Source organism: Melospiza melodia, chromosome 4, assembly GCF_035770615.1.
Source record: "Melospiza melodia melodia isolate bMelMel2 chromosome 4, bMelMel2.pri, whole genome shotgun sequence".
NCBI classification, from domain to species: Eukaryota; Metazoa; Chordata; class Aves; order Passeriformes; family Passerellidae; genus Melospiza; species Melospiza melodia.
In genome coordinates, this window is record NC_086197.1 from 61,755,265 (window position 1) to 61,773,408 (window position 18,144).

At 36.4% G+C, this 18,144-nt stretch overlaps 1 protein-coding gene across 1 annotated transcript in view; it reads left to right on the top strand.

Moving 5' to 3' along the window:
* Positions 1-18,144, top strand: part of POC1B (POC1 centriolar protein B) — a 45,166-nt gene that overhangs the window by 19,287 nt on the left and 7,735 nt on the right. Inside the window, exon 10 of the mRNA XM_063155869.1 lies at positions 4,134-4,220. Coding sequence (XP_063011939.1) covers positions 4,134-4,220 — 87 coding nt within the window. The remainder of the gene's footprint in view (positions 1-4,133; positions 4,221-18,144) is intronic.

Here is an 18,144-nt window from a genome sequence, read left to right on the forward strand (position 1 = left end):
ATTCCAGAACTATATTCTGGGGGAATAGTATACACAAAAATGGAGCTGGCTTAGAATTTATTCAGCTGGGATCAGAGGCAGAGTTGCCATGTTTTCACACATCACCTGTTGGAAATGCTGTTTTGAATAAAGCAGCTGGCGCAGGGGCATTAGGAATTGCAGGTATCATCTGGTGTTTTGCCTTCAGGATAGTAACAGAAAGATGAAGCTTGAGTGTATATTGCTTTTCTGATTACTTTTTCTTATTCACTCTTCAAAGCTAAACATTGAACCAGTAAAATTTCAGATACCTTCCCTATTTTTTTTTCTCTCTACCTACCTATTTTTGAGGCATAATTAACTTTTACAAGAAAATCATTAGTTTTTTCTTCTCAGCCCAGCAGTAGCCTGAATTTTAAAGCAGTGTTGAATTTCATGTTCTTGAGTTGTAAAACTTTATAATTGTCCCCCAACTGCACTCATCAGTGTGATTCTTGAATATTCAAGTAAGTTGAGTTTTAATGCTTATGATAATTTCATTTTTTCAGACAACTTGGAATTGTAAATAAATTATTTGTTCTTTAAAGGTACCTATTTTTTTCTGTTGGTCACAGAGATAATCTTAGGTGATTATCAGCTCAAATACAGGTGTCTAGCAGTATGTCTAAATTTAGCTGAGATAAATCCCAGTTGTTGTCTCCGTTTAACATAAGGACCTTGTGGAGTTATTTGAAAATAGTAATTTAATCAGTTATGCAATTTTAGTGAAGTATACTAAAAACTCTTCCACTTGGTGAGAATTGTATTTCTGAATATGCCATGATTGTATGTAATTGACCTTTCATGTGCTAAAGACTTCTTTAAATTAATTTCTTTCAAAACAGCTTTGAAGTTTGAACACATTAAGGTGCATAGAGTTTATCTCTTGTGCACAAAGAGCTTTTATAGATTTAATTTAATCTTAAAATTTGCAGCGTATTTTCAGTTGTAAATATTTTCTCAGATGAAGGAAATTCAAATATACACTAGATGGCAGTAGAGAAAAGATTATATGGCTTGCTTGAGGGCCCCAGTCTAGAACCAAGAACAGTGTTTAGTCAAATTGAAACCTAATTTTCTCTTAATGTGTTTGGAGAGACTATTTCACAAATCACTTTCCTAAGAAATACTTTGTGAGTAATTTAAAACTTCCTCTTTGAATTTTTCTAATTCATGAGAGATTCTGTAGAAACCTTCCCTTCAAATATATTTTATTGTATTATGGATCAAAATGTGATAACTGCATTATCATGTTAAAAGATGATATTGAAAATATGTATGTATCAGTTTACCAGGTAATTAAAGCAAGGCTTTGAAAAGAGTGTTTTTGAAAACCTGTAGTATGTGACAGTACTCCCTACCTTGCATTTTAGTACTCTGGTTTTTCTGTCTTGTTTCTTAAAGGTAAGTCTTTTCAAAGACTTACCTTGAAGATTTCCCTTGGTAAGATTATTTTACAGCTAACCACATCACCTTGTCAGGAAATGTCAAGTAATTTGAAACTTTTACTTTAGGTTCATTCCATTACCTCATTCATTTTTAGTGCAATATTAAACACTAATATTTGTATGAAGGACTTGGATACAGCCTTTATATTTTTGTGCATTTTTAAACACCTTTTAGATGCTATTTCTGACTAGTTGCTTAATAATTTTATATTAATTATTTTAGTATGGCTTATGACAGTTCCTCCACCTCCAGTCAGTGTTTACAGTGGTCTTCATTCTCCCCTTATCACTGGTAAAGCAACAAGCAGAAGCATAATCAGAGGAACTTTGATTCTTGCTTCAGGATTTGACACTTCTACAAAAAGAGCATTTTTAAAAACTTAATAATACCATGTATTTATTTACCACCCAGTATCAAGAATTTAACTCATTCTGCAATATCTCCATGTATGCAACAAAGAGATACTATCTCAAAGAAGATGTTTCAAGAGCTATTAGTGATAATACTGCAGTAGTTCCTCCACATTAGAGTACTGATAGGCAGTAGGCATCTACTGTCCCCCTTCTGCAGAGTCCTGCAGATGCATTGTCCTCTCTTCAGTGCCCAAATGATGCATGTCAGAAAGTGACTTTTGTCTTACCTGTCCCTAGTATGATTGGCACTTGGATAATGCAGTAATTATATTTATTGTAGGGCTCACAATATCAGAAGCAACTGACCCTGATTATCCTGGGCATTGAACAAATGGAAACTCTGTGGACAGTTGGCTGTGTGTAATCTCAATAGATATGATATGTACAGAGGCAAAACAGTAAAATTTGCACTTCCTCTCCTGCTCACCTTAACACTGAAAAAGTGGTAAGCAATACTGTATGCAGAGGAGGTTTTGATTAATCATGTTTCTGCAGAGAAGATTCTAAAGGAGAAGTCCAGTTAAAATGGTAGAATTTTCAGCTAAATAGAGGTTTTTACATAGACCGTGTTACCTGGCTTTGGTTCTCCTCTTTCCCTTTCTTTCTTCCAATTCTATTTGACAAAATTGAAAGAAAACAAGGCTTGATCCTGATATCTACAAATGAGATAGAATTTTAACTGTTCAGCTGTGATGACCATGTAGCTGAATGGGTTTTCTTGATTGTCCCTGAGTCCCTGCTCATTCTTGACTGATGCACCTGTAATCAGAAGACAGAAAAAAAAGATCACCGATGAAGAATGGCTTGTTGAAACTGAATAAAAGAAAGAGCTAAGCACTGCTACTCAGAGAAGTGAACAAGCTTAAAAACAGTGTTAAGATCTCACCTTGAGAAAGGTCTGTCATCTCTGATTTGTAAGTGCGGCAAAGTGTAAGAATCATTTTCACTTTGAATAATCAGGTAATATCTGTTTTTAAATGTTTCTTTACCTTCTAGCTTGCTAGTAAACTTTGTCCATCCTCTTCAACTTGTATTTACTGAGGGAGATTTTACTTCTATTAATTTTAACCTAAATTTCTGCATTTAAGTTATGTAAATCTAAATAAACTGAATGAAAAGTCTTCAGGCAGTATAAGGTGTTGCTGCCCTCCTTCTCTGACTATTAATTCCAGATATGAGATTGAATTCTAGATACTTAACAAACATGTCTCTGACCTAAAGGTCTTTATACCAATGTATGAACATCAGGGATTTTTCCTTTTGGAAATAGCACTGAAGCAGTTACTGAGAGAGCAGCTCTGGCTGAGCCAGAGTTTTGGCAGTCTTCAGGTGAAATAGTAGGATCTTCCTCTTGAGAAGTCAAAGTAAAATGACCCTTGTAGCTAAGAAACTTTCAGTGACCAAACTTAATCCTGTCACTAGGCAAGTGTGAGCTTTGGGGGTTCTGGGATTTTTTTTCTGCTTTCAATAAGGTGGTTGGGATTAATACTGTCTCTGGATTACTGATGATATTACATCAGACTTCTTGGTGATTTGAAAGTCATCTAGTCTTTCTGTAAATTTTGCCAGTTTCATAAAATATTAAGAATAGTACTTCCATGCATCATTCTGAGAAGGCAAACATCTTAGGCTGTGATACACCTAGGTAATATAGTGGTAGGGATAATATGCACACAGATTTTTTATAGGGATGTTATTCTGATCTCTTTGGTGAAACCATAAGATAAAAGCAGCTTTCTTTAATTTCATACTCTCTTGTACTTTCCTAATGCTTCACTTTCTGGAAGGGACATTAGCAAAATATTGCTAAAGTTATAGATTAACTCCTATGGCCAAAAATAAGCAAGTAGTAACTGATATTAAGAGCAAAATTGCAGATACTGTAATGACATTTCTGTCATCTATCATTCTTTCTGATCAATCAGCCTCTGAGTTTGTCCCAGTATAAAGCACTTTTTCCTGTGGTTTCAGGAGCAACATCTTTTGTCTTTGATCTGTTACCTTATCACAGTTTTCAGTGTTACCTACTATCTGTTTTCCACAGAAGTGCTTTCAAAGTTATTTTGGTAATCAGAGTTGGTACCGAAGAAGTAAGCATATCAACAGTCTGTTAGTAATGGATGACTTAAGGAACTTGAATAGGGATTGGGAACCAATTGATCTAGGCTGCTAAGTGTGTTCTCACTTTTTATTTCAGTCTTATTTTCTTTTCTCTGTTGGTGCTGAAATAATGATATAATTTATTTTCAACAGGTTGACCCTACCTTTGATGTGCCTGATATGCAAACACCTGACCCAGTTATCTTCGATATTAGAACATCTTCATATATGAGTACTCCTGTAAGTTACTTTAAAAAAAAAAAGGAAGAGGGTAAGGTATAGCTAGCACGTTCTGGAAATGTGCTTTTACTGTCCATATGAATGAAATTAATTTTTTAGCAGTTGTCGAGTGCTCAGAGCTCAATATCCTAAATTCTCAACTTAAACTTTGTCACAGTTCCCAAGTCTAACCAGAAGATGGTGTAATAGCAAAGCTTTCTTTTTATACCTACAGTTTTACCACTATACTAAGCACAAATTCTGTTTATAAGCCCATGCTAAGTACATCTAAATATTCCTGTTAAAATTCGTGGCTTATTCTCAAACACTTTTTGTTATCTTCAAATAATGGTAGCACTAAAGAATCATTGTCTCACCAATACAATTCTAAAACTGATGTTTTATTATTTCTCCTTTTAAGGCATTTAATAGTTCCCTAGAAGAAAAAAAAAAAGGTAATACATTTTAAGACAGAATGATGGGATTAGAGTCTTCTGGTGTTAGCTTTACATGTGACATTGGTATGGCGTGTGGGAGGAGAGGAAGGCAGTGTTTTAGCGGCAGTTTCGTGGGAGGAGAAATATGCTCTCCTGGTATGAAATCTAAAAGACATGCTGTTCTAGAATTAGGTTAAAATGAGAATTTTTCTTTTAGCTCTGAATCTGTTCCTGTGAATGCAAAATTGTGTCTTGAGCAATTTTAGTTACCATAAAAAGTTTGTGTGGTTGAAGGGTTAATACTTATGAAAAGGCAGCAGGTGTGGTTTCTGCTGTTCTATTTTGTCCTGAATGCTTTATGAAAGCTATGTTGTGAAGGTACTATGTAAAATTCTTTAAGATCATTTTTGAAGATCATGATGCACAGGTCGATGAGAAACCTTTACTTCGAAACAAATAATCATATAAGGACTTATATTTGAGAGGTGATATGTATTTTAAGGTTTATCAGTTGTCATGTTTTCATAATGGAAATATAGTTCTTTGTAGACTTACAGGCATCTGTTTAGTAGGCTTCACAGACAGTGCATTGTGGTGGATATAATTTATTGACTACCTATCACTTTTAAGTACTGTGTGTTCATTACTTTGCTCATCACAGAGTTCAAATGTGTGGTTGCACTGTAATTCTTTATTCCATGCCTAAAAATCACTTAGTCTCCCTTAATTCTTTTCCTGTGAAAACACCTTATAAAACTTTATGCCCAGAACTCAAAGGAGTGCATTGACCCAAGAAGTCCAGCATTTTTCTGACTGCTTTCTGGCTTTACAATCTTCGATACAAAAATGCTGGTTCAGAATTTATGCTTTTTGGCTGTGTCAGTAATCAAGTTTTTCTTTTTCTCCCAGCATCTCAATCTACCAGTTATCATTGGTTCTCACCACTGTTGTATTTCAGCATTCCCCATCTGCCTCTTTTTCCATCTAGAAACATTTCTATAACCTAACCTTGTTACTCAGATTGTAGCATTAAGGACAACTGTCCTTTTCAACACAGGTTAACCCTAACCCTGCCATTGTTCACACAAATTCAGGAATCGTTTGCATGTTTTCTTTGCCACTAATATCCTTCCTCTGCCACAGTCAATAACATTCTTCAACTTTGCTAACCAATCTGGTCCTCCCTGCTTTCTAATGTCAGCTCATCCTTTAGTATCATCTTCCTGTCTGTTGTCTGTCTGCCACATTACCAGCTTCTGTCATTTGTGGAATTATCATCTGTTTCTTAATCAGGCCAACCACCTAGACTCTTTGTGTCTTGTTTCTAGAGGGTTCTGGATCTCAGTGACTTAGACCTTTTATCTGAGACTTTCTCAGTTTCCCTAATGTATGGAGGCTGTCTAATAGAGGCTTGATGTGTTCTTCACAAGAAACAAGGAGAAAAGAGCAGACACTGCCTTTATTTCTATCACACCTTCACTGACAGATTCCTTTTCATACAGTTTGTCCTCAATTGAATGATACTACTTTTGTGTATTATTTGTATTTTTTTCCTTAGTCCTTTTTCAAGTTGAGGTTGCCATCCTCTAGTCCTAGTCTAATTCATCATGCTATCTCATACACATCCCTGATTTCAGCCCCAATGGGTTGCTCTTTTTCTACTGCTTGTCAAAGACATTATCACTGTGCAATTTTTTCCCCTTCAAACATTTTGAGACCCATTTTAAATCTGTTTATGGCTTTTTGGTGCTGCTTCTACTGAAAGAATGCTGTTTAAATAACAAAAATCTTTGATCAGATTGTCAGGTTAATTTATGCATGTCCTATCTGTACCTACTTATTCTTTTAAGGCTCTGCCTTAAGGAGTTCTTCTGCCCTTCTGACATGTGCAGAGAGAAAAATGCAGTCTGCATTTAGGTATCTTTATGCATTTTTGTTCAATGCATTTATCACTCATGTAACACAGCAGGATCTTAAGGGTTATTTACAAAACATATTGGCAAGTTCCTAGACCACTGGAAGTAGTTAATTAACGTATTTACTTCAGTTTTTCTGCTGAAGAAGAGAGATGCTTGAGACAGTGATCCACAAAAATGCGAGTCTTTAAATACAGCCTTTCTCTGGGGTGAGTAACAACACTGTAGAAACTTCTGTAGGATTTCTGGTGAGTTTCTTAAAGCTTCCTGAAACCCCTTCAGGAAGATAGAAACTCTGTGCAAAACCTTATAATGTTTTGTTGAGTAACTACCAAAATTCCTGACAGTAAGTTGTCAAAAACTTGTAGGTCTCAGTCTAGTCCGGGAGAAAGGACAATAGAAGAAAGTGCTCTTCTTATTGAGAATCTTTTCTTCAACGTGAATTGTCCATTCTTCTACTCCTTTATGGGAAATGCATTATTACTGCCCCTAAGATGATTTGTGACAAAGCAAAAGGGTTTTTTCTTTTCCTTCCTTCTTTGAAGATTTGTTCATGAAAGTGATAGAGTATCACTTGGGAGGGATGTCTGGAGTAATTTCATCTAACCTTCCCCTTAAAGCAAGGCCAGCTTGGATAAGGTTCTTATAAGCCTTGTCCATTTCATTTGTTCATAATGTGTAAGGATAGAGATTCCACCACCTTTCTGGGCAGCTTGCTCTAATGTTTGGTTGATGAAGATATTTTTTTTAATAATATGTAACTAGACTATCCTATGTTCCATCATATTTATTGCCTTGAATTCACAGCGGTCCTCTAATACGTGTGTGTCTGTCTTCTTTCTATCTACCCATTAGATATCGGAGATGGCAGCAAGATCTCCCTGTACCTTTTCTTCCAGAGAGCAAACCTGGTTCTCTGCCTTTCCTCGATATCATGTTCCAGCCCCTTTGTTATCTTGTTCACTCTCAACTTGATTTTCTTCAGGATGTCAGTGTATCTGGGACCAAGAAGCCCAAAAGAGGACACACTACTCTAGAGAAGTAGGATGCTGCAAAATATCACCATCATCTATTCTTGACAACAGTCTGCCTAGAGAAGATTTTAAAAACAAATATTTAAAAATATAACACTCTTGATTCTTTATTGTGAATTTAAAATAAATATTTAGATATTTTCTTAGCAGTTCATTTATTTTGAGCTGTAGCTGTCTAAGAAAATACTAGTATTATCTCTTCCTCCTACTTCTCCTCTTTTCAAGGAATTTTAATTTCTTGCTTCATCAAAAGCAACAATCCATCACAGCTTCCACACTTAAAATGCCTGCTTTTGTGTTTTGCTGTTTTTTAATTTAGATCTATTTTCTTGCTTCAGAGGTTAAGCTAAGATAGGCAAATATGAATGTTCTTACAGGGTTTTTACTAAAAACACATTATTAAACTGCCTGAATTGTAAACACTGTATCTTTTCAGCTTCTTTTCTAGCTTGGTATTAAAGCCAGTTGTTTTGAACGTGGTGAATGAAAAATCTTTTTTCTTCTGAGGTTCATACTGATGCAACTTTTTTTGTAAACTCAGTGAAGGGAGTATGATCCTTGTGTCAGTGGAAAAATTTCAGTGAAATCTTCAGTATGGAGTTGCTTTCTTTTGGACTACAATTACATAGCCATTAAGAATTCCTGTGTATTATTATGGTTAGGAAATAGCTTTGGATTTGATGATTCATTTACTCAGTTCTCATGTGTATTATTGAAAGCACTGTAAAAATTAGCTGTGAATGCCTAACAAACTGGTACTTCTGTAATGTCCTGAATTTTTCAATGATAAGAGTCCTCATATGTTGCAGTTACCAGAAATTAGGTGTGTTCTAGCCTTTTGCACTCTGAAAATATTCACTAAATTGGGGTCAAATATGGGGGCTGGGGGTGGTGCTTCTTTCTCCTTTCTATTTCATTGAAGACTCTGAAAGCATTAGTGCCTCTCTCCCACTCACCCAGTGTCATGCAACTTAACATTGCCTTTGTTTTCTGAACTATTGAAAAGGAAAAATTGGAAGTTTTGTTTCTCTTTGGGACTACTTCTTTCTGTTTCATCCTTCAATTTTAGTTTTAGTCATGAGAGAGGTTGAGTCTTTTCAATTCTGCAAGGCACTACACTGGTAACCTCCAGTCCCTGATAAGCTGTTGGAAACAAGGGAAAGTTGATGGTGTCTCTGTAGTTTTTACTGACAGAAGCAGGAAATCACTGTAGAGGCTCTCTAATGTTTCATCCCCTGACCTTGCTCATGTAAACAGGATTTGGAGGAAGCAAAGCAATGTAGTGTAATCTGGAAGTCAGAATGTCTGCACTAGCTGGGAGATGTTTGCTGTTCTTTCTCTTCCAGTGCCATTTAACACTATAAACAAGACATTCTTATTGTTCATTTACAGTACAACTCCTGCAAAGTTAAGACTGGGTTAATTACTGAGTAAGGAAAGATAAGGATTGTTTCTGTTTGGAGCAAAAAGAACATACTAAGTTTTAAAATAGAAAGTTTATCTGTACTGCATTTGTAGTATGTGTCTTGAGGCAAAAAGTAGAAGTATCTTGTGCTCTCAATTTATTCTGTACACATCGCTTTTGCAGTTTGTGTTTCAGGGTTTAGGTATTTTTGATACACTCTGCCTTTGTTTTGAATTAAAAAAAAGCCCCAAAAAACCAACCAAGCTCCACAATCAAAAAACACCCCATGTATTTGGAAAGGCAGCAATTATGAAGGAAAAATTTGCATGTATTTTTCTATTTCTGCATACATTAAGGCTCTTCTTCCTCATAAAAATGTGATTTTATAAGTTCTTGCAGTAATGTCTCTTCCTTGTTCCTTAACATAACTCCAGAATCCAGTAGGAGAGGATGACAATAGAAATTGTATGTTAAAAACTAATTTTGAAAACACTTCATATTTTCCTTACCATGCAACTTCAGATTTACTCTGATTTGCATCCTTTCCTAGTTTCAGCCTTACAAGGAAATAAACACCAACTGTCTTCAGTGAGGTTCAGGGGAGGGTAAAAGGAAGAAAGGAAGTAATGGCAATTTTATACATAGATCATCTCCTCTGGGGCCTAAGTCCAATTCAGAAGGGAACAGCTGGTAGAACAAAACTTATATGTCACTTCATTGTGCAGAGTGAAAAAAAAAACCTTTGCTGTTTTTTATAGATCATTTGAAAGCACAATAGCTTTCTGTAATTCAATGATATCAACTTTCCTAAATGTCCTCAGACAAAAACTCTGATCATTACATGGTATGCATACATTTTTCTCTACCAAAGAAAAGTTCCAGCAGTATTCCCTTTGAAAGAAAGACTGGAATCACTGCCCCACTTGTGTTCCTTGTCCAAAACTCAGTTTCCAGTCAGACTGAGCTCTGCACAGGGGAGATCCCATGGGTAAAAGGGCTTTGATAAGAATTGACACTTCCCAGCCTCTTCCATCACCTTACCTTCTTTGTTCCCAGACAGGGAAATAAGAAAGGCTACTCCCTGAATAGCTATGAACTTTTTTTTTCATTTACTGCCATTCTTCTGATTACCAGTAAATGCTTATTTGAATTGAACTCCCTGAACTCCCAAAGACAAACAGAATTAAATTAGAAAATAGTGTGAAGAGATACTGTGTCTCCAAAGTTTTGAGGTAAAGCCATCTGCACCTTTTTCGTAGATACGCATACCAAAAACCTCTCAAACAGGCTCTGAATGGCTCATGCTAAATCTTACACAAACACAGAATAAATACTGTAAATGGAGGAAGTCTGAAGTGCTCAGTGCAGCAGAATAAAAATAAGAATTGTGCTTTTGTGTCTTTGCAAATGAATCTCCCTCTCTGTCCAATCTTGCTTTTAGACTGGCAATTTTTTGTGTCATCTTGGCTTTATAGTACACTTTAGACAGACCTTTCTACTCTCTGCATGCTAGGCAGGTAGAATGTGTGGGGCTGGTGCAAGAGGGTAGGCTGCCTTCTCCCCAAAACTCTGCAGTTAAACATGTTCAGCTGCTCTCAGAGAAGGAATGTCTCCCATTCCCCCCTAAGGCTACTCCTGATCCATCTGGAGTAAGCATGAAACAGTGCAGACAGCTTTTTCTGTTGCCCATCTAAGAGCCTTCTAAAGAAGGTATGGTGTATATGAAAATGACTCATCACAAGTGCAGAAAAGATGAAGCATTTTGCATATTGAACAGGGAATTTCTAGACTTGCATTTTGAGCTGCTGTAGATGTCTAGGCATGTTCAGAAAGATTTGTGTACATAATCTTAAAATTAGTATGCTTTGATACCAATAACATCAAATAAAACTTAAGGATCAAATGCTTGAATGTGAACCCAATGCATGCAATAAAAGAGGAATATGATCCAAATGCTCCTTGCATTTTGTGGTGATGCTATTCTAACACAGCATGTAACTACTGGTTTACAAGGAGAGAACAGGAAGTATGTTGTGCCTTTACATAATTAAGTAATAATACATGTCTTGATGTTCCTTAATGGTCTTGATTATATTCTCTGAGAGAACTGGAGCTGGAGAGAAAGTCGGGTTTTTATCAGAGACTGAGTTCTGAATTTGGGCACTAGAGAGTGCAAGAATATAATATTTCTTATGCTATTTTTAGCCTGCTTTCCTGAGGAAATGTACTTTATGAGATTGTGCTGTTTATTTGTCTGTCACTGTTCTGTCTCCCTAATAATTTTTATAATCAAATTGTTTTTTTAATGAAATTTAGAAATAAGCAGTTAGAATAAGGAAACATATTGGTGCTATCACTTAGGAAAAAGCCAGTGGATGTGATACTGGAATAGGCACGGAGTAGCTACTGGTGATCCACCCTGTAAGAGTGTCTCAACGTATATGGAGGGAGCTTGAGTTCCTATAGAACAGGAAGCCTAGGAGAGGGATCTAACAGGAAAAAATTGTACGCGTGCACACATACACAAATATTTTGCAAGAACACAGGCCTTTTAAAACTGGCAAAATTTTACTTTGTGTAGGGCCTTACTCAGGGCAGCTGTGTTTCAGGAATGTTTTTCAAGTTGATCCATGTGTGTATATTGTTCCTTTAGCACATTAGCACATTTCTGGGAACTGGAGGGATGGAAGTTCCAGGTATTATTTCTCTCTCAGTTTCCTGAGATACTGTACATGTACGCTCTGACCTTGTCTGCTCAAGCAGTGTTTTCCTCTGCTTTGACTGGAAATCTAAGCTGTATTCACAGTTCTCACAGCTGATTCTGCGGCATGCAGAAAATGCCCGACAGCTATCAGCCCACACATCCAATAACAACTGGTTCCTTCCTCTTCCTGGGGAAGAGTAACATCCTCTGAGAAGAAGTGTCCCCTGAGGAATGCAGGAACAGCAGCAAGCCTTTCACACAGGAAATTACTACTATAGCACTTGTAGAAAAGTGTTTCTGTCACTTGGATTGTCAGTCTGTAATGAGCTTCCTGCTGACCTAGATGATGATTTACTACGGATCTAAATGCCATTTGTGAGTCATTTAGCTTAATGGAAGTTAATGAAGTTATCATTCACTGGTTCTGTTACCCTATAAGCACCTAGTTTAACTTTTTTAATGCAGTAGTACAAATAAAGTTTTCAACTTCTTAGTATTTACAGGACTTTAATAATTCTGAGATTGCACATTTTGTGGGACTAAAAAGCAAGGGAATGCAAAGTTTAGCTAATGATGTGTGTCTCTTAGAGGAGACTGCAAGATTTTCTTTTTTTAAGTTGCGTAGTAAAGCTGAGCTACAGATCAAGTGTGTCAGAAAACAAGATTGTAAAGCTGAATACTGCCCTTGAATTACTCTTAGTTCTTAAATACAACTGGAGTTTAAGTTTAGCACAGCATGCTTGCAACTATGGGGTAGAAACTTGACTGAAATTTATATATATTATATTATGATTGAACTTAACTGAAATTTATATATAATATTTTTATATATGTACTTGAATGAAATTTGTTTATATCTAAAACTCATATGTTATTCAAAGTTGTTAAAGCAAGTTTGTTACAAAAGCAAACACTTTAATACTGCTTCAAAAATTTTTTTTTCCCTAAACGATAGTGCTTAAACAAGTGCTAGCAAATCCTATTTATCACTTAGATTAGGCTGATATCTAAACCCAGAGGATGCTTTCTGACTAAAAGCTTGTTTGAGTGTTTTCCAAATCTGTTACTTGTTCCAATACAGTGCATCTCTCTTTGAAGCCATGCTGCATTACTGTCAAGTTTACAGTAAGAGATGTAGTTACTTGCTTAATGTGAGATAATGGAGACACTGAGTCACATCCAAAGATTACATAGGTTACTTAAAACAAGACTGAAAAAACGAGACTTTTCAAATAAAATTCAGCAACTAAGGAAGAAAGATTTTCTTCAGCAGATGGGTGTTTGATGTAGAAAAACATCTTGGCTTGTATCTTCCACCAAAGCAGTATGGGGGTTAGAAATTAGGTAAAACAATGCTAAAGGATGATTTCACAGTCATTTCAACTTAATGGCTGTTTTTATCTGGTTAATTTCATCCATGCCAATTCCCCGATCTGTTCAGCTCTCCAAACACTAATAGGAGCACAAAAGAAATAATGAGAAAAAATGATTTAGAGATGAAGGAGTAGATCAGAGCTGGCTGTAACCTAACTGTATTGACTGATGTCTGTGGAGCCATGTATCCAGTATGATTGTGCTGTAATACAAACAGGTGTGTTGCATGCATGCAACAGCTGAATATCTTTCTTAAGTTGTAATGGAAAAAAATAGGAGGAAAGGAGGTGGTAGTAATGGTTTCCTTTTGTTCAGGAAGTACATACGTTGGATTCTTTTTTTTTTTTCAGCCTGAAAGGATTCAGATTTTTTCTGTCTGCATGGCTGTAATGTAAACAGCAGGTAACTGAGACTGAATGGAGACAGCTCCATCCTTTTTGCTTGAATTTGAAGCATTGTAAAGTAAAAGCTCTGTGAGTATATGAAATCAGAGGAAAGCAAGTGAGAAACAGTCTATGGTTAGTGATTCTGGAAGAGGAACGCTGGATTCTGTTGCATTTCACAATAAAAAATATTTGGGGAAAAAATGAGTAGCTGTGTGGGTGACACAATCAGCATTACTGCTCTGAAGAGTTGGTTGGTTGGGCTTGGGCTTATTCTTTTTTTCTCTGTATCCCCTGGCGTATGATACTCTGGTTGTCGCAGTTTGGGTTGTTTGAAGGAGGGAGGTGGGGAGGGGAGAGATGCTGTCCTCTGGCATGTTCTTACTGCATAGATATTTCCTGTACACCAAAGTGTGAGTTCCACTCTGCATGTTAGATCCTGAAGTGAAGGCATTGCAATGCAACTCTGAGTTAAATACTGCAGTATTTTTATTGTAAAGGAAGACTCCGTACTTTTAACAGGGATTTAAAAGAATTGCTTTATCCTTAAGCTGTTCTTAGATTAACCAGTATCAAATGTTCCTCACTGAAAAGGTTACTCTTCCAAGATGTTTCTTCCTTCCTTATGTCTCTTGGGAAAGGAATTCAATGTCCATACTTCCAGGTTTTGCTGGTGTAGTGAAATAGTACAATACTAGTTGCTTAGCAGTTTCAGTTAGTTGCATGTAAGATAGAGTAATTCTTCACTCAGTAACCTTATCATAAAGGTTTATAATTTTGTCCAGTTATGTGTCATTGTAGATATTTTCAACACCTCTGCTTTCTGTAATTTATTACTCCATAGTGTATTCTTCTCTGATGCCTTGCACGTGTACATAAAGTTGCCTTTTGACAGTTGAAGGAAGTCAGAATGCCAAGTCACCCTGACTGTTTTAGTAGCTTACAGGATGCCTTTTTGTCACCTGTAAGCTTGATTTTCCAGATAGCTGGTTATGTTTTGTGTGGGACTAAAACAAGAGCAGATTTCAATGGAGTCACTAAAACTAGCATTATTCTGCAGTGTCTTTCTGATTTAACAGTTTTTGAAGAAACACTAGCAAGATAATTGAGTTCATGATGCATTACAACCTAAAATGCATTAAAAAAATTGTAGAATGCATATTATGGATATAAAAGAAAGGATGATTCTGTCAGTAATAGTTTGACTAAATATTTCATTAGATAGGTCTTCAGTTTGAAAAACCATTTCTTTTCTGTCCCCTCAAACTGTACTGATGTTAAGCCTTAAATATTTGCTCTATATGCCCTAGGTCAACTTTTTAGTTGATTTTTTGGCTTTTTCCTGACACAGTTCTCATGCTGACTGTGACCTGTGACCACGCAATTCTCCTGTTTATCCTTTGTGATTACTGATGGAATTTCAGCTTCCCCACACCCCTGCTATTTTCTCCATAATATTGCAGGATATATTAAAAATCCGTATCATTATCTGACTTGTGAAGTTATTCCCAAACCAATAGTCTTTTTTGCTGTGGTTGGAGTAGAAAATATTTTGTCAGAAATACAATTACAACATTTATTATCTTCTGAAATGCAAGATAAAAAAATGCCATTAAACACATAAAAAATAGGCATAATGCTTTAACATCTCTAGCTAATAACAATGCTGTTGCTGGGGCTTCTTTTGTTTCTGATACTTTTAAAGTGCAAATAATACTTGAGTTACAGAAATTATTTTTCAGGTGTGAAACAGGCCACTCCAAAGTCTTGGATATTTGTATGTAATTTTCAAATTTCTCAGTTTCTGTTGTTCCCTAATTTGATTCTATCACAGTAAATTGTAAAACTCAACTGACTTAAATGCAAAGTTGTTCTGGTGCTACCAAAGCATTTTTTTTACAATCCCTCCTCTGAACAAAGCAGGACTGAGTATTATTTTTACCTTAACAAATGGGACAGCTTATCCAAACCTTCTGAATATTTACTAATGCTGAGCACTGAAATAGCTCAGGATGGACTTTTGCTACTTTCTCCAGGTATTTTGTGAAATCTAATAAAAGCATATAGATTTGACTTTTCAATCAAAATTTTGAAGCTTCATTTTATCCTCATTGGGAGTATTTTTGTGGCACTCTTGTTAAAATGTTTGAAGTTCTTTTGAAACCTTCGCCATCCACTATAGGTGTAGCATTTCATGAACAAAAACCTTGTTAAAATGCTGAAGAACCATGTTTCTTCTATTACATAGTAAAATATATTTTTATGGCTATAGTCAAAGGATTTCAGTTCTCAGCTATGAAATATTGGACTTCTTTTTTTCTTTTGCAGAAAGTAGTATCTGTCTCTTTGGCAAAGTGTTCAAGCAGTTGTGCCGGCTCTGTTGGATTTAACTTTGGACTCTGCTATGTTGGATTGCTAACTTAATTGCAAATGCTTTTAATTCTTTGTTGTTTCCCTGTAAGTAATTTGTATTAGAGGAGATTTGACACTTGCTTCTGTGGAGTAAACAAACTCCGTGTATTGTCAAAAGCCACCGGGTCAGGTGGTATAACCACCTCTGGTTACTGCTGCTCTGAAAGGAAATCAAAGCTGCCAGATCTCAGCTAGGAAGAGATTTCTCTGTGAAATTTTCATGTGGACATCCTGCCCCCATCGCATCCCCTAACAGGAGGCAATTTAGGTTCGTCTGTGCAACAAAAGTTTTGTTACTACACAAGTTATGATGATACGAGGTAGCAAAATAAGAAAATTTGTACCAGAGCGCAGAAGCTTATCCTGACAAAAACCATTGATACAGATGCAGCTCTGCTGGCAGAAAGGAGTTTCTTTTAGCTTTGCATATAACTTTGAAGGAAGTTGTATGTAGATATGTACATAGGTGTATATTTATGTGGGGGCTGGCAAACAGCACCTGAGTGCTCCTGCACCAGGGGCCCTGCTACAGTGCCAGGGCATGGAGGGAGGCTCTGCAGCACAGGCAGCTCTGCCCTGAGCCAGCCTCCTGCTCTTGAGGAGCACCAGACCCCTGGCTGGAGCCCAGGGACTGCAGCCCTTCTCAGCTTTCTGCAGGGCTGAGGAGAACATTATTCACGGCCTTCAGTTCTTGTTCTGGCAGAGCCTGTCTGTTCTGGATTTTTTGTCTATATAGTAATTTTTTGTTCATTCTTATTGAGAAGTGGGGTTTAAGACAGAAGTGGAACTTTAGTTCTTCTCCTTTACATACAGTGTAAGTTGCTCAAGATTGATTTTGCCCCAACAGGTTAAGTATGAAGGCCTTATTTAGGAGAAATCAATTACATATTGTAAAGTAAATTCTTTTATTTTTTTCTCAGGAGTAAACATGCCTTCGAGAACAAGAAATGCCTCTGGGTTTGTTGATCAACCTATTTTCATTGTAAATTCATGTTGAATATGGATATACTAGGTGACTTTGAATGAGATAGAGGAAGTGCTGTCCTTTATGTATAATTTAAGACTGTACAACAAAGTCACTGGTACCAGGTATCATTTCTTTGTAAAGTTCAGTTAGACTTTTCTAGCTAGGTATTAGTCTAAAGGCTTTCATTCAGTTTTTTTAGCTAGGAGAAAGAGGACAGAAAGGCATCATGAGCAGGCAAGCCAGAAGAATGGCTGTCATTTCTCTGATTAGGTATGTTCCTGGTGAGGATGCTCTACTCTCACTCACACCCTGCCTCCTTCCTCCCATGTGCTTGATGCCCTCTGTCAACCCCCACAATCTGCTATTTGAAGTACAGGGAGTTTGCCCACATGCTAGGAAAGTCCTAGGGTTTTTATACCTTGGTTTTTATTCATTAACATTTGTAATATCAAAAATAGCAGAATATTCTATTTATAGTGGTAGAAAGGAGACCTTGTCCACATAGAGTTATTAATTTACTATCGTTACTTCCTTCTAGTAAGCGTTTCATTATATTTCCAGTTTCTGTTGCAAGTATTCCTCCTGCTCTCCTTTTGCTTTTCTCTGCCCTGCAATGGATAAGAAGTTCAAGCAGAGTTTGTAATACAATTTTTATAGGACTCTATGCAGGTAAAAAGAAACCATCATGGCAACTTTTTTTCAATTTCAGCCATAAGACGTCCCCTTGGGTATGCACGCAAGCAGTCCAAAGTAATTTGCCTAAATTAAACTTGACTATTTTATTTCATAATTGTAAATAGTAGGAAATGCTTCTATAGTGTCATGTTATTTCTCCTTAGTTTTGCAAAGCTTCTTGCGAAGCTGAAGGTATACTGGAGGTAATTGATTACCATTCTTTGCCTTTCTTCTACAGGGTACATTTTTATATTTTGGTGCCTATGGTACAAGTGTTTTTATAACTTATGAAAGTGTTTGAGTGTAGTCTTCCTGAACTGTTATATTAGAATTGACTTCCTGTCAGGGGATTCTCACCTTTGGAAATTGAACCTCCAATGATTTCTGCCTGGTTTGTTTTGGATGTTTATGATATGCTTTGAGGTTTTTTATTTGGTTGTTTTGTTGGGGGCTTTTTTTGTTTGTTGGTTGTTTTGTGAGGTTTTTTGTTTAGTCGGTTTTTAATTATCAATTCCTAACTTTTCACCAGTATTGCTTGTTTTTGGGGGGAAATACTTAGCTTTTTTAAAAGTTTAAACTCATACAGACTGTGCAGGGTACTATTAATATTAGAAATTAACATCAATGAGCAAATTAGA